The 17,763-nt window shown below is 38.4% G+C and overlaps 1 protein-coding gene across 2 annotated transcripts in view; it reads left to right on the top strand.

Annotated features, from left to right (window-relative positions):
• RRP15 (ribosomal RNA processing 15 homolog) overlaps window positions 1-17,763 on the top strand; it is a 48,002-nt gene that overhangs the window by 7,408 nt on the left and 22,831 nt on the right. The window contains exons 2-4 of one of the 2 annotated variants that reach the window (XM_007471859.1): window positions 5,932-6,206; window positions 8,650-8,747; window positions 11,144-11,345. In XM_007471859.1, the coding sequence (XP_007471921.1) occupies window positions 5,932-6,206; window positions 8,650-8,747; window positions 11,144-11,345 (575 nt within the window). The remainder of the gene's footprint in view (window positions 1-5,931; window positions 6,207-8,649; window positions 8,748-11,143; window positions 11,346-17,763) is intronic. The other variant, XM_007471858.1, reaches the window with a different exon arrangement.

The following is a 17,763-nucleotide window of genomic DNA, read 5'->3' as shown; positions in this document are numbered from 1 at the left end:
CCTGCGGGTCCGGAGCCTGTGCTCCGCAACGGGAGGGGCCACAACAGTGAGAGGGCCCGCGTACCGGAAAAAAAAAAAAAAAAAAAAAAAGTTGTCAAGTATCAATTTTGAATATTCTAAATTAAGTACTAATGGGCAGGAAAGATCACATGACATGATCCGAACAGATGGTTTACACCTGGAGTGGGGAGCAGTAGTTTTGTAGAGCTCTGCATACCTAGGGGCGAAATGAGAATGGGCGCGAGCAATGGCTGTTCTGTTACCTGTGGCCTAGAGAGAAATTCCTTTTTAATTCAAATGTTATTAAACTATTTTCTGCATTAGTTCAGTATACATTAATCTGAGCTGAATCTTTGATTCAAAGCTTTGTAGTGCCTTAGAAATCAACAGCCCTATCATCCTACCTTATTAACTTTGTGACTTTGGACATTCTTTTTAAGCTTGAGAACCGTTCCCTTTGTAAGTAGAATAATAATAGCAACTCAAAGAGTATTGTGAGGATTAAATGATAACGCATAAAAAGTGTTTTAAATAGCACCTAGCCCTAAACACATATTTTAGAGTGCTCGGAAAGGTGAAGGATGGAGACATTGACCACTTCTGAAATAGAGTCAAAGGTGGCTTCTCACCATGAACGCCTGGTGCATGGGTTATAGACGATAGCCAAGACGGTGGGTAGAATTATAGTGGAAGGAAAATTTATTCCCCCTTCCCTGCTGTTTTTTGGCATCCTTTTTAAAGCTTTTGGGATTCCCCCCCTGCTCTGGCTCCCAGGTTCTTAGTATCTTTGTCTGTCTTCTGGTTACTGTCATCTCTTTAGTGCCTACTATGTGCCAGGGCTGTGCTAAGTGCTTTTCCTGTGTTATTTAATCATCATAACAACCCAGTGAGGTAGGTACTGTTTTTATTCCCATAGGGAATAAACACAGGGATTAGGTAACCTGCCCAAGATTACACTGGTAGGAAGTAATGGAAACAGCACATAGCTCCAAGTCTGCCTAATTTTATAATCTGAGCTCTTAACCCCTGTGCTGTAACTGATCATCTAAAGCTTCCCATTCAGCACCTCACATGTCCTGTAGATTCCAGCCACGAGAGTTTTTTCTTCTTTGTTCCTCTCTTCTCCACAGCCACGTTGTTTGTGTCCTGTGTGTGGTGTGTAATTGACATGTAAACATTTACTATGGGCTAGTCATTCTTCAATAACTTCGTATATATTAACTCATTTAATTATCACAAAACCCGATGAAGTAGATACTATTTTATTGCCATTTGTACAGACAAGGAAATTAAGGTTGAGAACATAAAAACCTTCAGAAAAGTCACATAGATTTCTGTCTGGAGATAAGATTGAATCAGGCAGCCTGAGTTCTGTGTCTTTTTAGCCACTGCTAGCTGATCTCAGTCAAATTTTTATGAGAGTTCTATTTGATTTAGAGTAAATTCTAAAGGTGTGAAGTAATATCAAGGTTAACCAATAGCCTTAATGCTCCCAGATGATATTTGTATTTTAAAAGAACAACCTTCTTAATCCAATAGAGAAACTTTTTTAAAAGTAAGGACTTGAGGTAGGTGGTAAGAGAAAAAAGCACTAGCAGTTTGGCCACTTACTGGAAGTACACACCTATAGTGCAGAACTTGGGGCTTGATGTATATTTTATTTCTTGGATGATAAATCAGGCCAGCTTATTTATGTAAACCAACCAGCTTTTCATACCCAATTCTTATGGTCCAATCACCAAATCTCCAGTTTCAGCCAGTGTGAACTTCTTGTTATATTATAAATATCTTACCTTCTTCGACATTCCCATGCTTTTGGACATGCTGGTTTCTTCTGCCTGGAATGTCAGTATTAATGATGATTACAATAATAGTTTTAATTTTAATACAGAGCATTGACTCAAATCTAGGATGTTTTTGGTTCTAGATTCATTGATCTTGCCCCCTGCCTCTTTCAGTTGGCCTCATTGTAGAAACTTATTTCTTTGGCCTTTTCCCTTCTCTTGTCATTCAAACTCTTGCTTTACTTTTAAGAAACAACTTGAAATCATCTTTGTAAAAGATACCCCTAAACAATCACCCTTTTCTTCGTTGTTTTTCTTTTAGAAGAACACTTACAAATTTTACAGATTGTAAAACCAAATTTTACAATTGGTTTTAACTGATTTATATATCCTGCTAAGCATTTGGCTTCTTCAAGGAGAATTTGATTTTTCATTTTCGCCTTCCTTCGTCTTCATTCACGATTACTTGGTAAATATTGAAGGACTGCGAGTCTTCTTTAAAAACTTTATCTCAAAGGCTAAGGTAAATAGCTCACTTTTCTGCCAACAGCTAACGATATATCTGGGATCAGGGACAGATGGCAAGTTTGAAAGGCTGGTGGAAGTTTGGGGAAAAGGCAGCAAGAGATGGAGAAATGCCTGTGTCTACCTCATTATCTCAGAGATCTAACCCTGCCCTGTCCAATATGATAGCCACTAGTCACTTTAAATTTAAAGTAATTAAAATTAAATAAAGCTAAAAATTCAGTGACTCAGCTGTCCTAGCCACATTTGAAGTACTCAGTAGGCTCTTATGGCTGGTGGCTAGTGGGCAGCTCTGATAATAGAACATTTCCATGAATGCAGAAAGTTCTGTTGGAACCTTGAGTTATTACTTCCAGTAAGCATTCTTTGTAGCCCTTCCTTAATTTCCAGATTTTTAAAATAGAATGCAGAATTAGAGTTAATGTTTAAAATAACACACACGACTTCAAAGGAATTTTTTGCTTATCTACATCCACTTAACTTCTTTTAAATATCAGTTCATGGTCAATTCAAAAAATCTCGTCCTCATAGGCTACAGTAAATTTTTAAGGACCAGTTCTATTTTCTGATTTGCATAGTGATTATCTTTGGTATCCTAGAAGTAAATCCTGTTTTTTAGTATGCTGGAAGACCTCATTACAGTGGCATTTTAAATTTATATAAAATATCATTTCCATTGGCAGTGAATGCGTGACTAAAAACTTCTGAGCTAGAGCGTCTTAAAAAATAATAAAATAAAAATTATGACTTCAGTAAGTTATTCTGGGATTTTTTTTTTTTAATTGGTGGGATAAGTGCAGGTTGTATGAAATGGTGTTATAAAACGTCATGGATTTATTGTGTCCATCACATGCATGTTGTGGTAGTCAGGCTGGATAAGAAACACACCAAAGAAAAATAGCCAGCGTTTAGAAATGGAGAAATTGGAGTGGCTTACACAACCAGAAAGCCTTTGGCTGCCTTTCCAGTGTAGGGGAAACTGAAATTCGCTGCAATTTGTGTGTGAATTCATCAGGACAAAACACTAGATGTCAGTGTTGTAGTTTTGACATTTTACCAGGAGCTAGTAAAGACTTCTGCTTTTAATCACTCAGAGATTCTTCATTGACGCAGGCTTGTAAGCTGTTGTGCCTCTTTACATTTGGATAAATGCTTCCTTAGAAGAAGTACTTTTCAAAGAATTGTTTATTTTGTTATTCGTGCCTGTCTAGTGCTGCTGACTGAGGAATAAACATATTGCAATATTAACATATATGTTTTTCAGCTACCTACGTTCTCCAAACTTTGTTTCTCAACCTACTTTCCAGGGAACACTGATCCTAGCAGATGCTTCTGGGGGAAAAATAATGTGACTCTGGAATCTGGTATATAGCAGAAACCCAGATTTTCATTGAATGATAGTGCTTTCAGCTTTTGTTTGGCAAAATTTAGATACCTTTTCTTATATTGCAGGCAGTAAGATTTCTTACATCTCCTTAGATTTGCATATCAAATCCTAGTCCTGTTCTCAGATTTCTTAAATTTGCCCAGCGTACAGGATACAGAGGAGGCTTCAAATTAAATACGTGGCAAATTAATTTCTCTTAAAAAAATTCTTTCTCTTTATTAAGAAATATGCAGCACATTAGGGCAGTAGAATTATTAGTGATTCTTGCTTTATCATTTCCTTTAATATTTTTTGATACCATTAACATACTTTATGTTTTAAGATCATGCTTTTTCAAAATATAAAGTATTATTTTGCTCTCTGTGTTCAACTCTAGTTTATGTATTGTTCTGTTAAGTTTTCGAAGATACTTCATTTTTTTTTTTTTTTTTTTTTGCGGTACACGGGCCTCTCACTGCTGTGGCCTCTCCCGTTGCGGAGCACAGGCTCCGGACGCGCAGGCTCAGCGGCCATGGCTCACGGGCCCAGCCGCTCCCCGGCATGTGGGATCTTCCTGGACCGGGGCACGAACCCGTGTCCCCTGCATCGGCAGGCGGACTCTCAACCACTGCGCCACCAGGGATGCCCAAAGATACTTCATTTTTTACTCCTATGCTTGAGGCTCATTTTTATATGTGTATAAAATGTTTTGTTTTATATATTTTTATTTGCTTTTTTCTAATATGTTACAAGTTTAGTTTCAATATGTTAAATGTTTAGTTTTCCATCCTTTTATTTAATGAATTCTCAACAATTAAAAAATAAAGGTATTGGGGCTTCCCTGGTGGCGCAGTGGTTGAGAGTCCGCCTGCCGGTGGAGGAGACATGGGTTCGTGCCCCGGTCCGGGAGGATCCCACATGCCGCGGGGCGGCTGGGCCCTGTGAGCCGTGGCCGCTGAGCCTGCGCGTCCGGAGCCTGTGCTCCGCAACGGGAGAGGCCACGACAGTGAGAGGCCCATGGAAAAAAAAAAAAAAAAAGGTTTATGCAAAAGTAATACCAAAAAGCAAATATAATGATGACTAGCTAAAAGTCAGGTCTTTTCAGCAGTTCTCTTAATTCATGGCTTAAAGTCAAGAGTTTAGGGATGATCACTCAGAATTGAAGAGCTGAGTACACATTCAGTTCCTTTCACTTTGATCGTAGCCATAAGCTGACATAAAACTACTTTTGAAGTATTTCCTAATAGTTCCATAGGTTTCTGAAGAGCAAAGCAGAAGCTCTTCAGAAGGCTCTGGATCATATAGTTACCCACACACTGTGCTGGCGCTTGTGTTCTTGTTGTTAAAGTACAGTGAGCTTCAGAATTTGAGATAGGCTGCAAAACTTAAAAGTACCCAGAGCTTCTTGGCAAGTTGATTTTTGAGTAAGGTCACCAATTGGATTGTTGTTTAGGCCACTCCTCTGATCCCAGCCATTTGAATCTTACATGATGACATAGTTTGCTGGTAACCTGTATATGCTTGTTTTGGTGGTTCTGCATGAGAAAATTCAACAGTATATGAATTTGTATCTTCAACCCAGAACTTGATATTTTCACTCAGTCACCCAGCAGTGCAGTTAAACCCTGGGCACGTATCACTTCATTAGATTATTTTTCAGAAATGTTGAAACACCCCAGTTGATTAATGTCATATGCAGATTCTATAAAAGGAAGTTGGTTTTTAGATTTTTCTGCACACAAATTCAGAATTTTAAACATCTGGGCCAAAGCCCTCAGAGAACTTAATCTGACTTCTCTGTGCCATGGGATCACTATACCATTTTGACAGATTAAAGTTTTTGTTGTTATTTGTTTTTAAAGTAACCTTCATTAGTCTCTTCAAGTAGTTTAATGACACAAAGCCTGGGGATTTGAACACACTCTGCACTGGCACCATGTCAGCGTCTGTCACCACCTTGATGACAAGACGTGGTGGGGCTGTTGGATTTTTTTCTACTCCCTGGGTCCTGGGTGCTGAAGCCTGCGGCCTCCCCGTCCACATGGCTGGGCCAGGTCTTTGGGGGAGGATGGCAGTAGGATGGAGGGTCCTGCCATTCTCCGCCATCACTGCAGCTGTGGGACTCGGAAAAGACTCCTCTTGCAAGAATGGAGACTGATGGAGAACCGTTAGCCTTAGGAAGGGCCCCCGGGGTCTTGCCATGGCCTTGCCAAGGCCTGCCTCTGGTTTTAAAGTTTAATTTGTTTCTCCTCTTAGGTTCTGTAGGAAGCTGTGGATCGGAAAAGGATCCCTTTTCCTCTGGTGAAGAAGCAGTGGAAGCTGACAATGAGGATGAAGCTGAGCCCTGTGGCGATGGCAGTGAAAGTGCTGTAGAAGCTAGTGTTGGAACTAGCGTGGGCTGGGCAGATGCCATGGCTAAAATCCTTAACAAGAAGACTCCTAAAAGTAAACCCACCATTCTGGTCAGAAACAAGGAGCTGAAAAAGGAAAAAGAGAAGTTAAAGCAAGAGAGACTAGAGAAAAGAAAACAGGTGTGTCCTACCAGTTGTTCTGTAGATGAGGTTGTCTAGTCTAGTTCTTATCTGCACCAGATTGTTCCCTGCAGTGTTGGTCCAATTAACATTACAGTTTGTAACTTGCGTTTTATGTGAGGGTGCATAACCAAGGTTGTGTTCAGAAATCTAGTCTGAATCATTCTGTTGAGCATGTTCACTTTTTGTTCATCTAAGCAAAGCAATAGAAATGTAAACGCCAAGGAAATTTATCCTTTTAAAATCAAGTAGTTATACATGTGACAGTGACTCCTGGGTTTGAATATCTTATTCAACTTAGCTGTCCAGATACTAACTTTATTAATTCTGGACTAATAGAATCATGTTAGTTACTTTTTCCTCAAAATCTGTTTTATGGTATAAATCTTTGATGATGTCATTGTCAGGGGTTGGTTGCAGTTCTGAAAACAAACTTTTTCACTGTTGGATAAACTTGAGTTCCTGGTACCTTTTGTTAAACCACTGGGGGAAGAAGTTAGACTAGTGCCACCTACTAATGAAAGGGAAAGGCCAAAAGTTGGACTTAAGTTTGCTGTTGTGTATTACAGAGGAGATAGAGAAGCAGTAATAAGGTTTTATGTCCCCTGATGAGGTATTTCTATGTCTAAAAATATTTGGTTACTGAAATAGGTATTATTTTTTAATGAGAGAAAAATAACTTTCTACAGTCGTACTGACAATATAAAAGTACTCATTTCCAAGAGTTATGTTATGGGTAAAAATGAAAGAAAAATAGATTTCAATGGCATTTATTTCCTTTTAAGTTCACCATCCCCTTATCTTGTTTCAAGATGAATGTTTACTTTGTTCCTAATACTGGTTGGCTCTCTGTAAGAGGCTATATAAAGATGGAACTTTTCAAGTGTTGCTCTTAGAAACAACGTGCTCTTTTATTAATTCGATATTCTCATTGTACTTTATTTAAGATCAGTTTTATTTCTAAATCTTACTGATAGCTTTTCAACTGAAAATTTGAATCTTTGTTTTCTATCTGGCAAAATCTAGAAGAGGCTTTAATCCTTAGTTACCTGTAGTCCTCGTGTTCCAGTGAGAACAGCATTTTGAAGCCAACAGAAACGAGTCTGTAACTCTGCTCTAGGCCAAAGCTTTGAGTGCTAGAGATGATACTGTCCACATAATGCATGAAAGCACACGTGTGGATACCAGAAACACAACACAGCAGCCACAAACACTCTGTATATTTCTGGGTAGAGTGTATGTAAATTATCATCGTTTTTTAATGTTAAATATTACTGGTTTCCAGAATATTGGCTAATTATTTCTAATCATAAGTATAAAAGTACGTTTCAAAGTTAAAAAATATTTTGGGATCCTGCATGCCTGTTATCCCCTGGGTACAATAGAAAATTAAGAATCAACAGCTTTAAAAGTAAGATTTTTTTATTTCTGGCATAGTCTGATAATGAATTTCATGATAGTTAAAATAAATTACATGATTTGGGGAAGAATCTACTCCTTTAAAAAGGAATCAGAGTAATCTTGATACCAAGAGCAAAGATTTGGTTTTACCGTGATCAGATGTTTTTATTAATACAAAATGAGAGATTAAATGAATGGAGAAAAGGAAAAGATAAAAGGAGACTTGTTTCCACTGGTTCTTACTGGTTTTGATGTTCATCAGCTTCTTGGTGATTAGTTCATCATTTCAGTATATTTGATACTGGTGTTAGGTTGGCCCGAGGAGGGGACCTGGAGAAGCCACGTATCAAATCGGGTACCTGAGACCAGGATACCCCCCGGAAAACAGTTTTGAATTAGATTGTGTTGTCTTTGAGATTTCCTTATCTCCTGATCCCTTTCTGTTTCTGCATTATAGCAAAGAATCAATTTGTTGTAGTTTGTGACTGATATGCCATATTTGGCAAGGATATTGGTCAGATGTGCCATAAGAGAAAAGAAAAATAGTCACTGTATAAACAGGGTATATCTGGATATGACGCTATTCTTTTCAGAGCTGATACAAATTCTTAATAGTTCTGACTGCTGAGGAAGTCAGTTTCTAAAAATAAAGAGAAACGGTATTTAAACTTGTGGTTATGGAAGAGGGTAGTTTGGAGCCTTGCTGATGCTCCCCTCCGAGGATCTGGTGAAGGCAGGGCGGGAACGGGGCTGTGCACACCCTGCCTTGTCCTGCCCGGGCTCTTTGCGCTGGCGGCTCTCCAGGCCCCTGCTGTCAGAGAGCCTGCCGTCAGCTCACTTGCTGCCTCTCACATGACACTCAGAGTGCTAACCACAGGCTCCCTGAGCCGAACCCCTGAAAGTGTGGGTTTTTGAAAGTCCCTATGACAAACTAAGCCAGAATGATTTATTACCTTTGTCCTTTCACAGAGTATCATATCAAAGTATGCTGCACTTTCAAAAATGCCTAATATTCTTTCACATAACAATATTTATAACACAGCTTGATAAGAAGCGGGAATGGGAAATGATGTGCAGAGTAAAGCCAGATGTTGTCAAAGACAAAGAAACAGAGAGAAATCTTCAGAGAATTGCAACGAGGTAAGACAGTGTTCTTGCCCTTTAAAAAATAAGTACTCTAAAGCTGTGGAGTGATCCATTTCTGACTAGCTTTGATTCTTAAGGTCTGCCTTCTCAGAGCCAAGTGATTTATATCTGAGCCTCTGCCTATTTAATACTGGATTCAACCACAGATTTTGGAGGTCTCATGAGGCAAGAATATAACGTGTTAAGTGGATATTTGGTATGAACCTATTTCATATCATCTTGTATTTTATAGTCACAAGAACAGTATAATCAGACCTCTTACTGCATTTCTTTTAGGATGTTTGTCTTAAATTTTGGCGCTAGATGATTATTTTTGTTATTTGGCACTATATGACGTCACAAATTACACATTATAGCAGCTTCGTGCTGTCCTTTCACTCAGCATTTTTTTTTATCATTGACACCAAACATTCATTTGTTGCCCTCTGTGTTCAAAGACAAATAGAATCTGGTGGCTGCTGCATGGTTTTTGCCCACTTATGGATAGGAGTTCTAGTCTCTTTGTAAATAAAGGTACGTCTGATGTGTTAGGAACATATGATGGGAGACTGTAGGGGAGTTGCAGCAGGCTCCACGGTGGAGGTAAGAGTTGGGTTGCTGCTTAAAGAATATAGCAATTACATTTAGTGGAATTCCCTTAAATGTCCTGTTTGCCTACAACAGTCCATCTGGGTGTTGTACAGTAAGACAGTGAGGCTGCATGGGTAAGAGGGAGCAGTAGAGCCAGACTGCTGACCTGTCCCCGCACACTGGCTGACTAGCTGGGTGTCCTTGGGCATTTACTTACTTTCTCTCTGTCTCAGTTTATTTTTCCTTAGAAAAAGGAGAGAATATTATACCTACCCTATAGGATTTCTCTGAGAATTGAATAATTAATACCCATGCCGAGCTTAGAAGAGTGCAGGATTAGTGCCAGAGAATAAGTGCCTCCTTACAGTTTGTACCCTGGGCATCTCACTCTCCTCACTTTGGTCCCAGCCCTGCCGTGAAGGGTATGGAATTTTACCCTCCTTATAAACAAATAAGCCAGCTTGGTAAAGTTTCTTCGATGCTGGCAGGAGACAAGAGGCTTGTGGGCCAGAGACAAAGGACTTTGTTACTCACGGCAAAAGCAGTAGCCAGAGCTTCACGTTCCCACTGGTTCCCTGTGTCCCACGGGGGCAGCGCAGGTGCCCTAGATGGATGCCTGTGCCTGTGGTGGGTTGTGTTACAGGAGAGGAACTCTGTACCTGGGAGTCTGTTGCTTTTATGGTGAATGGTAACAAGCCTACTCTTTGTCCGGGGGGAGACATTACCTCATCTTTCAAGGTTGCTTACTGCAAACACAACCCTGAGAAATGGCCTGGGTAAAGAGCAGTCGGGGCCTTGCATTCTTGAAGAACCCAGCAAGAACGTGCAGGGATGCTCAGGGCCTGTGGCGGATTGCCTCTGCCAGTGATGATTAGAGCAGGAAAATTAATAGGTTATAGAATTTTAGAGCTGGAAGGGATGTTAATGGTCTAAATCATTGCTGTCCAGTAGAAATATAATGTGATCCACGTGTGTAATTTAAAATTTTCTTATAGCCACATTGAAAAAAGTATAAAGAGGTGAAATTAATTTAAATAATACATTTAACTCAATATAGTCAAATTATTATTTCAGCATGTAATCAATATAAAACAATTATTAAAAAGATTTCAAAATTCTCTTTTTCATACTGAGTCTTCAAAATCCAGTGTGTATTTTAAACTTGGAGCACATTGCAGTTCACACTGGCCATATTTTGTGTGTTCGCTAGCTACGTGTGGCTCGTGGCTACTATAATGGACATGACAGTTCTTAATCTTCAGAGTTTATCTTTCGGTGAGTTTAACTATAGCACAAAGTACTTCAAAAAATATATTTTTTAATTAGTCTTATAAAAGTTGCAGGAAACATAGCTGAATACTTTTTAAGCTTCTTGAGTATTGTTTTTCCCATTTACAGATGAAATTGAGATCCAGAAAATCTTTCCTAGCATCAGATGATTAGACAGCTAACTGTAAATAAAGGCTGTGCTCATTCCATTTACACTGTAAAGCCTTTATATTTTGAGAAGTAGATGTTTGTGTTAAAACATCTTAGTTCTGATTCTTAGTTCTACTTGTACAAAAGTTGATTTAGAAAGACTAAAGCTGAAAAAAAATCACAAATCAATCCACATATATTTATTCTCTATTCAGAAATTTATATTCATTCATTGAAATGTATGTTCATTTTTCAGATTTATTCAACGCTTTTCACTTGAGTGCCTATTAAATTAGTGCCTCTTTTCTGAGCAGTGAAAATACATTGTTTCTGTCCTCAGAGTTTGTGTTCTAGTGTAATTGTTACTTAACTACATTGCTCTGGTCATTTATGTTCTATAGGGGTGTGGTGCAATTATTTAATGCTGTTCAAAAGCATCAAAAGAACGTTGATGAAAAGGTTAAAGAAGCTGGAGGCTCTATTAGAAAGCGTGCTAAGCTGATATCAACTGTTTCCAAGAAAGATTTCATCAGTGTTCTCAGAGGGATGGATGGAAGCACAAATGAGAAAAGTTTGACTGGGAAGAACTCAAAAGCCAAACAGGTAAGACCGTTAGATAGGATTCAGTGCATCAGATGTCAGCTCTTAAGAGTTTTGAGGTGAAAAAGCATACTATAAAATTATAGGGTTGGTTTTTTTTTTCTTTCATATTTTATTAAAATGTCTACATGCCCACAGCCTAATTTAAAAGCTTGTATTCTTAAATTTCATGATGACTTATTCAGTATGGAAGTTGCCAGTTATAGATGTTGTTAGAACTCAGGAACCAGTAGATTCAGGTAAATTTTTTAGAGACAGAGCAGTCTCTCTCTCCTATCTGAAATCCTGCGTTTTGTGCATTTTGTAAAAGACTAAGTGAGGGATACAGCTTCAATTGAGACTGTTACCCACAGCGGTAATTGTGATGGTGTGTAACTTCTAAAATGAAGAATTGGAGCTTTGGGAAATATGGTGAGAATTCATCCTTGTGCTGAGGCAGCTTTGATGATACTTGGCTGTTTGGGAGATGAAGAACATAAATACTTTTCATGATCTTTGGCATGAATCTCTGCTTCTCCAGCCTTTTGACCTATGAACCCCACTAGCTTTCTTTTTACTGTACCAGGTGAAAGGTTCTGAAATGTGCTTTACTCTCAGAAGGGCTGTGTGTTTTTTTTTTTAATTAAAGCAAAGTACATAGTTGCATTTGATGGCTTGGTTTCTATGGCCAACAAAGAGTACTTCAATCAGGAAACTAGAGTTGCTTTCGTAAGTTTTTTGTTTGTATTTTGGGAAGACAATAGGAACTCTGGCAAGAAGAGCATTTAGAAATTTCATGCTAGCCTAGTGTTGAAGTATTTTTCAAGTTTCTTGATGAAGTGGCCATTTTACCTAATTTTGACAGAAATTTTCTAAGCTGTTTATACTTTGCTGATCTCTTGAATACCAAAGGACTCAAATTTTGTATATTTATGTAAATGTGGTGCTCACTGGTGCTGCCTTTTTAAAGTGTTTGTCAGAAGTAATTATGAACACATGAATACTGTGTATGGGGATTTGTACTTTTTAGTTAAAAAGTCTAACAGACTGTGTTCTGTTCTCACTTGTGATGTAATGATATTTTACTGTAAGAACTGGAGAAAGATCCAGCAGCATTGGATGAGAAAGAGCTAATGGGGCAATGGAAAAGGAAAGACTTTTTTTCCCCTTTTCCTCGTTGGTTTCAAAGTAAGTTTTAATAGAAGCATTTGTTTTTGCTTTGGGATTAGTTTTTTCATGAGTTATGAAAATACATGAAGGGTTCTTTTCAGTGGAATTATTGCATTTTCTTTGTTACCATTTGCTCTTTTGCCCTTGACCTTCTTTTTTTCTACTTCAGTGATCACAGGCATGGTATTAATCTGAGACAAGGTCAAAAATTCCTTGAGATTTAAACCAAAGTGGCTTTACTTTAAAAGTAATTTGTTTCTAGAACTACCTATCCCACACCAGTGCTACCCTGGCACATTTTTTTCTTTCTTTCTTTTTTTTTTTTTTTTTCTTTTTTTTTTTTTTTCTTTTTTTTTTTTTTTCTTTTTTTTTTTTTTTCTTTTTTTTTTTTTTTCTTTTTTTTTTTTTTTCTTTTTTTTTTTTTTTCTTTTTTCGGTACCCGGGCCTCTCACCGCTGTGGCCTCTCCCATTGCGGAGCACAGGCTCCGGACGCGCAGGCCCCGCGGCCATGGCTCACGGGCCCAGCCGCTCCGCGGCATGTGGGATCCCCCCAGAACGGGGCACGCGTCCCCTGCATTGGCAGGCGGACTCTCAACCACTGCGCCACCATGGAAGCCCAACATTTTTTTCTTTTAAAAATGTTTTTCATTTTGATTTTATACTTATGGAAAAACGTAAAGTACCTATTTGTACCAGGTGCTATCCTTGTATCTTTTAAAGGCTTACAATTCAGACAGACACATGATCTCAAGTAAATAAGTAAACGAGATTAACATGACAACATACAAATTCTCAATTAGTATGTCTAGACTATTATCATCAATTACACTAGGTACAATAGACTATAAATTAAGTGGCTATTTCCATCTGTGGGGAGAATTTCAAAGTAACCTATATTATTCATTTAGGACATAGATCAGTTAAGTCTATGTAGGTTACTTGAAATAGGTGGACTTTTAAGGCAATTGAAGAGAAGGAGGGAAGGCCAAGGTGGGAATAGGTTTGGTGTGCCAAAACACTATCGGAAATGAGTCATGTATTAATGGACTGGATAAAGGAGGACGTTAATTAAGTAGAGAATAAGATTTTTTTCTCTTTTTCTCTTATTTCACCTTATCCTAGCACCACTGCTGCTACACATTTGCCTAATAAATGCTCCTTCTCTCCTCATACAGTCTGACAGAAGAGATTTTATGGAAGTTGCTCATTGGTGTCTCTTTTCTGAGCATAATGGTATTCAGAACACAGGCTTTTAATCTCTTATTTCTAATATTGTGAAATCTTTAGCGTCCATCCACATATAAACTGGATTTACTGGCAGCTATCTGTCAAGATACCAATCTAGAAAGACCTTCATATCTTCAGCCCCTTTACCCGGTGGCTATGACATTAAAGTTCAAAACAAACAAGAGCCAGTCGTGTTATATTAAGCAAAGCTGGGTAGAGTGGTAATAATCTAACATAGAGGTCGGGTCCATTACTGTCAGTATACCTCAGGAGTGCTCTTGGTGTTGTGTGTGGTTGGTTGGTTTATTTGTTTGTCTGTTTTTGAATCCTTAGGAAGACATGTGACTTGGGAATTTAAGAACCCTGTTTCAAGAATTTCCATACTCCTGCAAGATATTAGAAACTTTGAGACATTGTGACAAACGTTTCTTAGCTATGTTATGGCCCTGAACAAGTTACTTTTCTCAGAACCTTTTCTTTTTTGCTGCATTAATTTTTTTTTTTTTAATTTTGTTTTCAACGCAATAGGAACACTGCTCCAAAGGGGAACTATGACTAAATAAAATACCCTTCCCCATCCCCCTCTACCCCTTGTCTTGTCTGTTCACCCCAAGGTAATAGATCTTTCTTCTAGTGTTTACCTCCATATATTAAATAATATTCATACTGTTTTGTTATCAGTATTAGATATTATCTTTTATGGAAGGTAAAGAATTGGCATTCTTAACATTCCTTCGACCCCATACATCTCATACTCGGTCCTTCCAATATAGTATATTTATGTTTTTGGCTAAATCAGTATTCAATGTAAACATTGTTCACTGCTAAGCCAAGTAATATATGATAATATTATTTTCTTTATTTCCTTACAGTTTTTGTTTTCTTGGAATTAACATTTGCTTCATTTTATGCACCAAAGGCTTGCTACACTCTTCAAATGAACTCTTAAACCCTTCTCAGTACTGTTTTCTTCATGGTCACCCTGCTACAATCCAGACTGATTGTTTTTTACCTGCTAGGCACTGTCTATTTTCAACTTTGCTTTATCACTGTCCTGGGAATTCCTTTTGCCTCTTCCCTGTGCAGTAGTCTCTGTTTCTTGGACTAAATGTCTTATTTTCTCTTGGCTTTCTCCCTCATTTTGATGAGGTTACATTTACTAGTAGCTTTCTGGGAACGTATTTGGGTATCCTCATTTTTAATTGATGCATTGGCTAGATATATGTAGTGGGTTGAATGGTGGCCCCCGAAATAAGTCCACGTCCTGATACCTGGAAGCTGTGATGTACCTTATTTGGGAAAAGGGTCTTTGCAGGTGTAATTAAGTTAAGGATGTTGAGATGAAAAGATCATACTGAATTATCTTCATGGGCCCTAAGTCCAGTGACAAGTGTCCTTGTAAGAGATACATGGGAGATCTGACAGGCAGAAGCAGAAGGGGCAGTGTCACAGCGGAGGCAGAGGCTGGAGTGATAGCCACGAGTCAGAGTGCCGACAGCCCCCAGGAGCTGGAGGAAGCACAGAAGCGCTTCTCTCCCACAGCCCTCAGGAAGGGGGGCCTGGCCACACTCTCAACTGTGGCACGCTAAATGGCTGTTGTTTTAAGCCACCCACTTGGTGGTAGTGATATTATGGCAGACATGGGAAACTAATGTAGTATAGATGTGTGTGTTAGAAATAATCTTCCCTCAGAAATTTGAAGTTATTGTTTCATTTTCTTTTTCTTTCTTTCTTTTTTTTTTTTGCCAGTGAGAGGCCCTGTGCTGTTTTGATTTCTGGTTCTTTACCCCTTGGAACCTTTGGGCTCATCTCTCTATCTCTGCTGTTCTGAAACTCTGCAGTGAAATGCGCTGGGCGGCTTGCTCTCCCTGTGCTGAGCCCGTGGCAGCTCTCTCAACCCAGTGAGAAGTTCACATTCCTCCCTTCTAGACACGTTGTTTGGTTTCTTGGATTTAATATCTTTGATGATTTTTGTGCCCCTTTTTTTTTCTATGTTCTCTTTCTGGAATTGCTGCTAACTGGTTGTTAGATCTTCTGGATTGATCCTCTTTATTTTCATAACTTTTTTCCCCTCTAATTTTCTCTCTCTCTGGCACCTTTCTCGGGGAAGTTCTTTGATTTCTAGCCCTTAAATTGAGTTTTAAAAATATATGACTTCATATTTTTTAATTTTGAAGAACACTTTTTGTTCTTTTGTTTTATTCTTGGGATCCTATTATTGTTTCACGAATGCACTATCTGTTCTCCTTGGGGAATTAATTATAGGCATCTTAAATTTGTCTTCTACTCTGCGTTGTTTTAGTCTCTTCTGAGCTCATTTTTGCTGTTTGCTTTGGCCTCAGTCTTTCCAGTTGGAGGCCTTCCTTAGTACATGGCGATCCTCAGTGTCTACTCATATTTACGAGTAAAGTACTAGAGAATGGATTGAGCATCCCAGCATGAGCCCAGGCTTTACTGGTTGGTGAGCTCAGCTATAGAAGAATCAAGAGAGTTGGTGCTTTTGTTGGGGAATGTCCAAATGTCAGTTTCTATAGGACTTTCTTCTGGAACTTTATATCTTTTCTAGAGAAGACTCTTAAGAATCCTCTGCCTATGTATGGGGTAAGAACTTGCTGCCAGTGTTCTTGGAGCAGAATGTAGGAATAGCCTTTGGGGCTCCAGCATTCAGTATGTAGACTTATCCAGTACAAGCTCTTTGTGTTAGCCAGTGCTCCAGAGTCCAGGACCTCTCTGGTTTAATATTTTCAGGGAGTAAACTACTGTCCGTGTTAGTGTCAGTCACCTGCCTGCATAAGCTGGCGAGGGGGCCAAGAGGTCTAATAACTGCTGCTTACACGGACTATCAGCCATTCTTCTGTTTTTATCACACCCATTACCCCTACCCCTACCTCCGCCCACTGCCCCAGTTCCTGAGCATCAGCTTATTTTTCTCTGTTAATTGGTTGCTACTACTCTATGTAGTTTTCATCCCCCCAAAATTTGCTGGCATATTGTGTCTCCTATTGTTTTCCCTTCTGTATTGTTTCCTTGTATGTTTATAACTTTTATACCTTTATTTCAATTTTTGTAGGCTTTCCTGTAAGAATTGGAGATAAATGCATGTCTGGGGGTTAATTGGAAGACCTCCTTTTTATTTTAAAAGCAAAAAGGTTCATCTATCGTAGCTTCCTATTGCTTTAATGGAATTACTGGTAGTCTTAAGTTGATTATAAAGTATTTCACAAACAATAAACCTTTAAATTTTGACATTTTTAATGTTTAATGTTTTGAAGTGAATTGTTTGAAAAATACATTATAGGCATAGTTCCTAAAATTTTAGCCATATAAAGAGGGAAACGTCCACGTGAAGCACATATATTCACCTCTGTTTCTATGGGTTTGCATCTTCTTTGGAAACAATCGTTGTGATTATCTCTCTTCCTTTGAGAGTCTTATTTAGATATTTAGATTCATGCTCTGGCACATGTGTGTTTAGCATTGTTTCTTAGAAAATAAAGAAGAAAAGAGAGTATATGCTTTTTAAAAAGTTTGACTAGTCTGTTAATTTTTGTTAGGTAACGAGAATTCTCGTTAGTAACGAGAATTACTAATTCATTTCTTTACAAGTCACATATCTATGATTTATAAGTCTGTTTTAAGGGTGATGTGTATTTGTGCACTGTACATCTACATTTGACTTACTTCATTATATGTTTTCATATTTACTGTTTTTGTGAGCTACAACTTCAGCTGTTTAAAGTCTGCTAATTTCATTTAAAACCATGATCTTCTTCCAGGCTTTTGGTGCCTAGATTGGAGTACTTTTTGATACGTTCCAAGACTGCCTTTCATATCCTTAGCTCTTTATCAAGACATTTTTCCTCCTCTGATCCTGCTGACTTGGATAATGCTGTTGCCCTTAGAAGTTTTTAAATCTTTTTCTTTCCTAATTTTGTTGTAGGTAGTCATTATTTCTAGAGCAAAGTACTTGGGAACTCATATGTTAGAAAGCCCTCCTTAGGGCAAAAAAGGTGTAATTGCTTTTTAAAGATCATTTTTAGGGAAA

Source organism: Lipotes vexillifer, unplaced genomic scaffold (assembly GCF_000442215.2).
Source record: "Lipotes vexillifer unplaced genomic scaffold, Lipotes_vexillifer_v1.1 scaffold566, whole genome shotgun sequence".
Classification (NCBI taxonomy): domain Eukaryota; kingdom Metazoa; phylum Chordata; class Mammalia; order Artiodactyla; family Lipotidae; genus Lipotes; species Lipotes vexillifer.
Note: the sequence above shows the minus strand (reverse complement) of the source record. Positions and strands in the feature narration are given on the sequence as shown.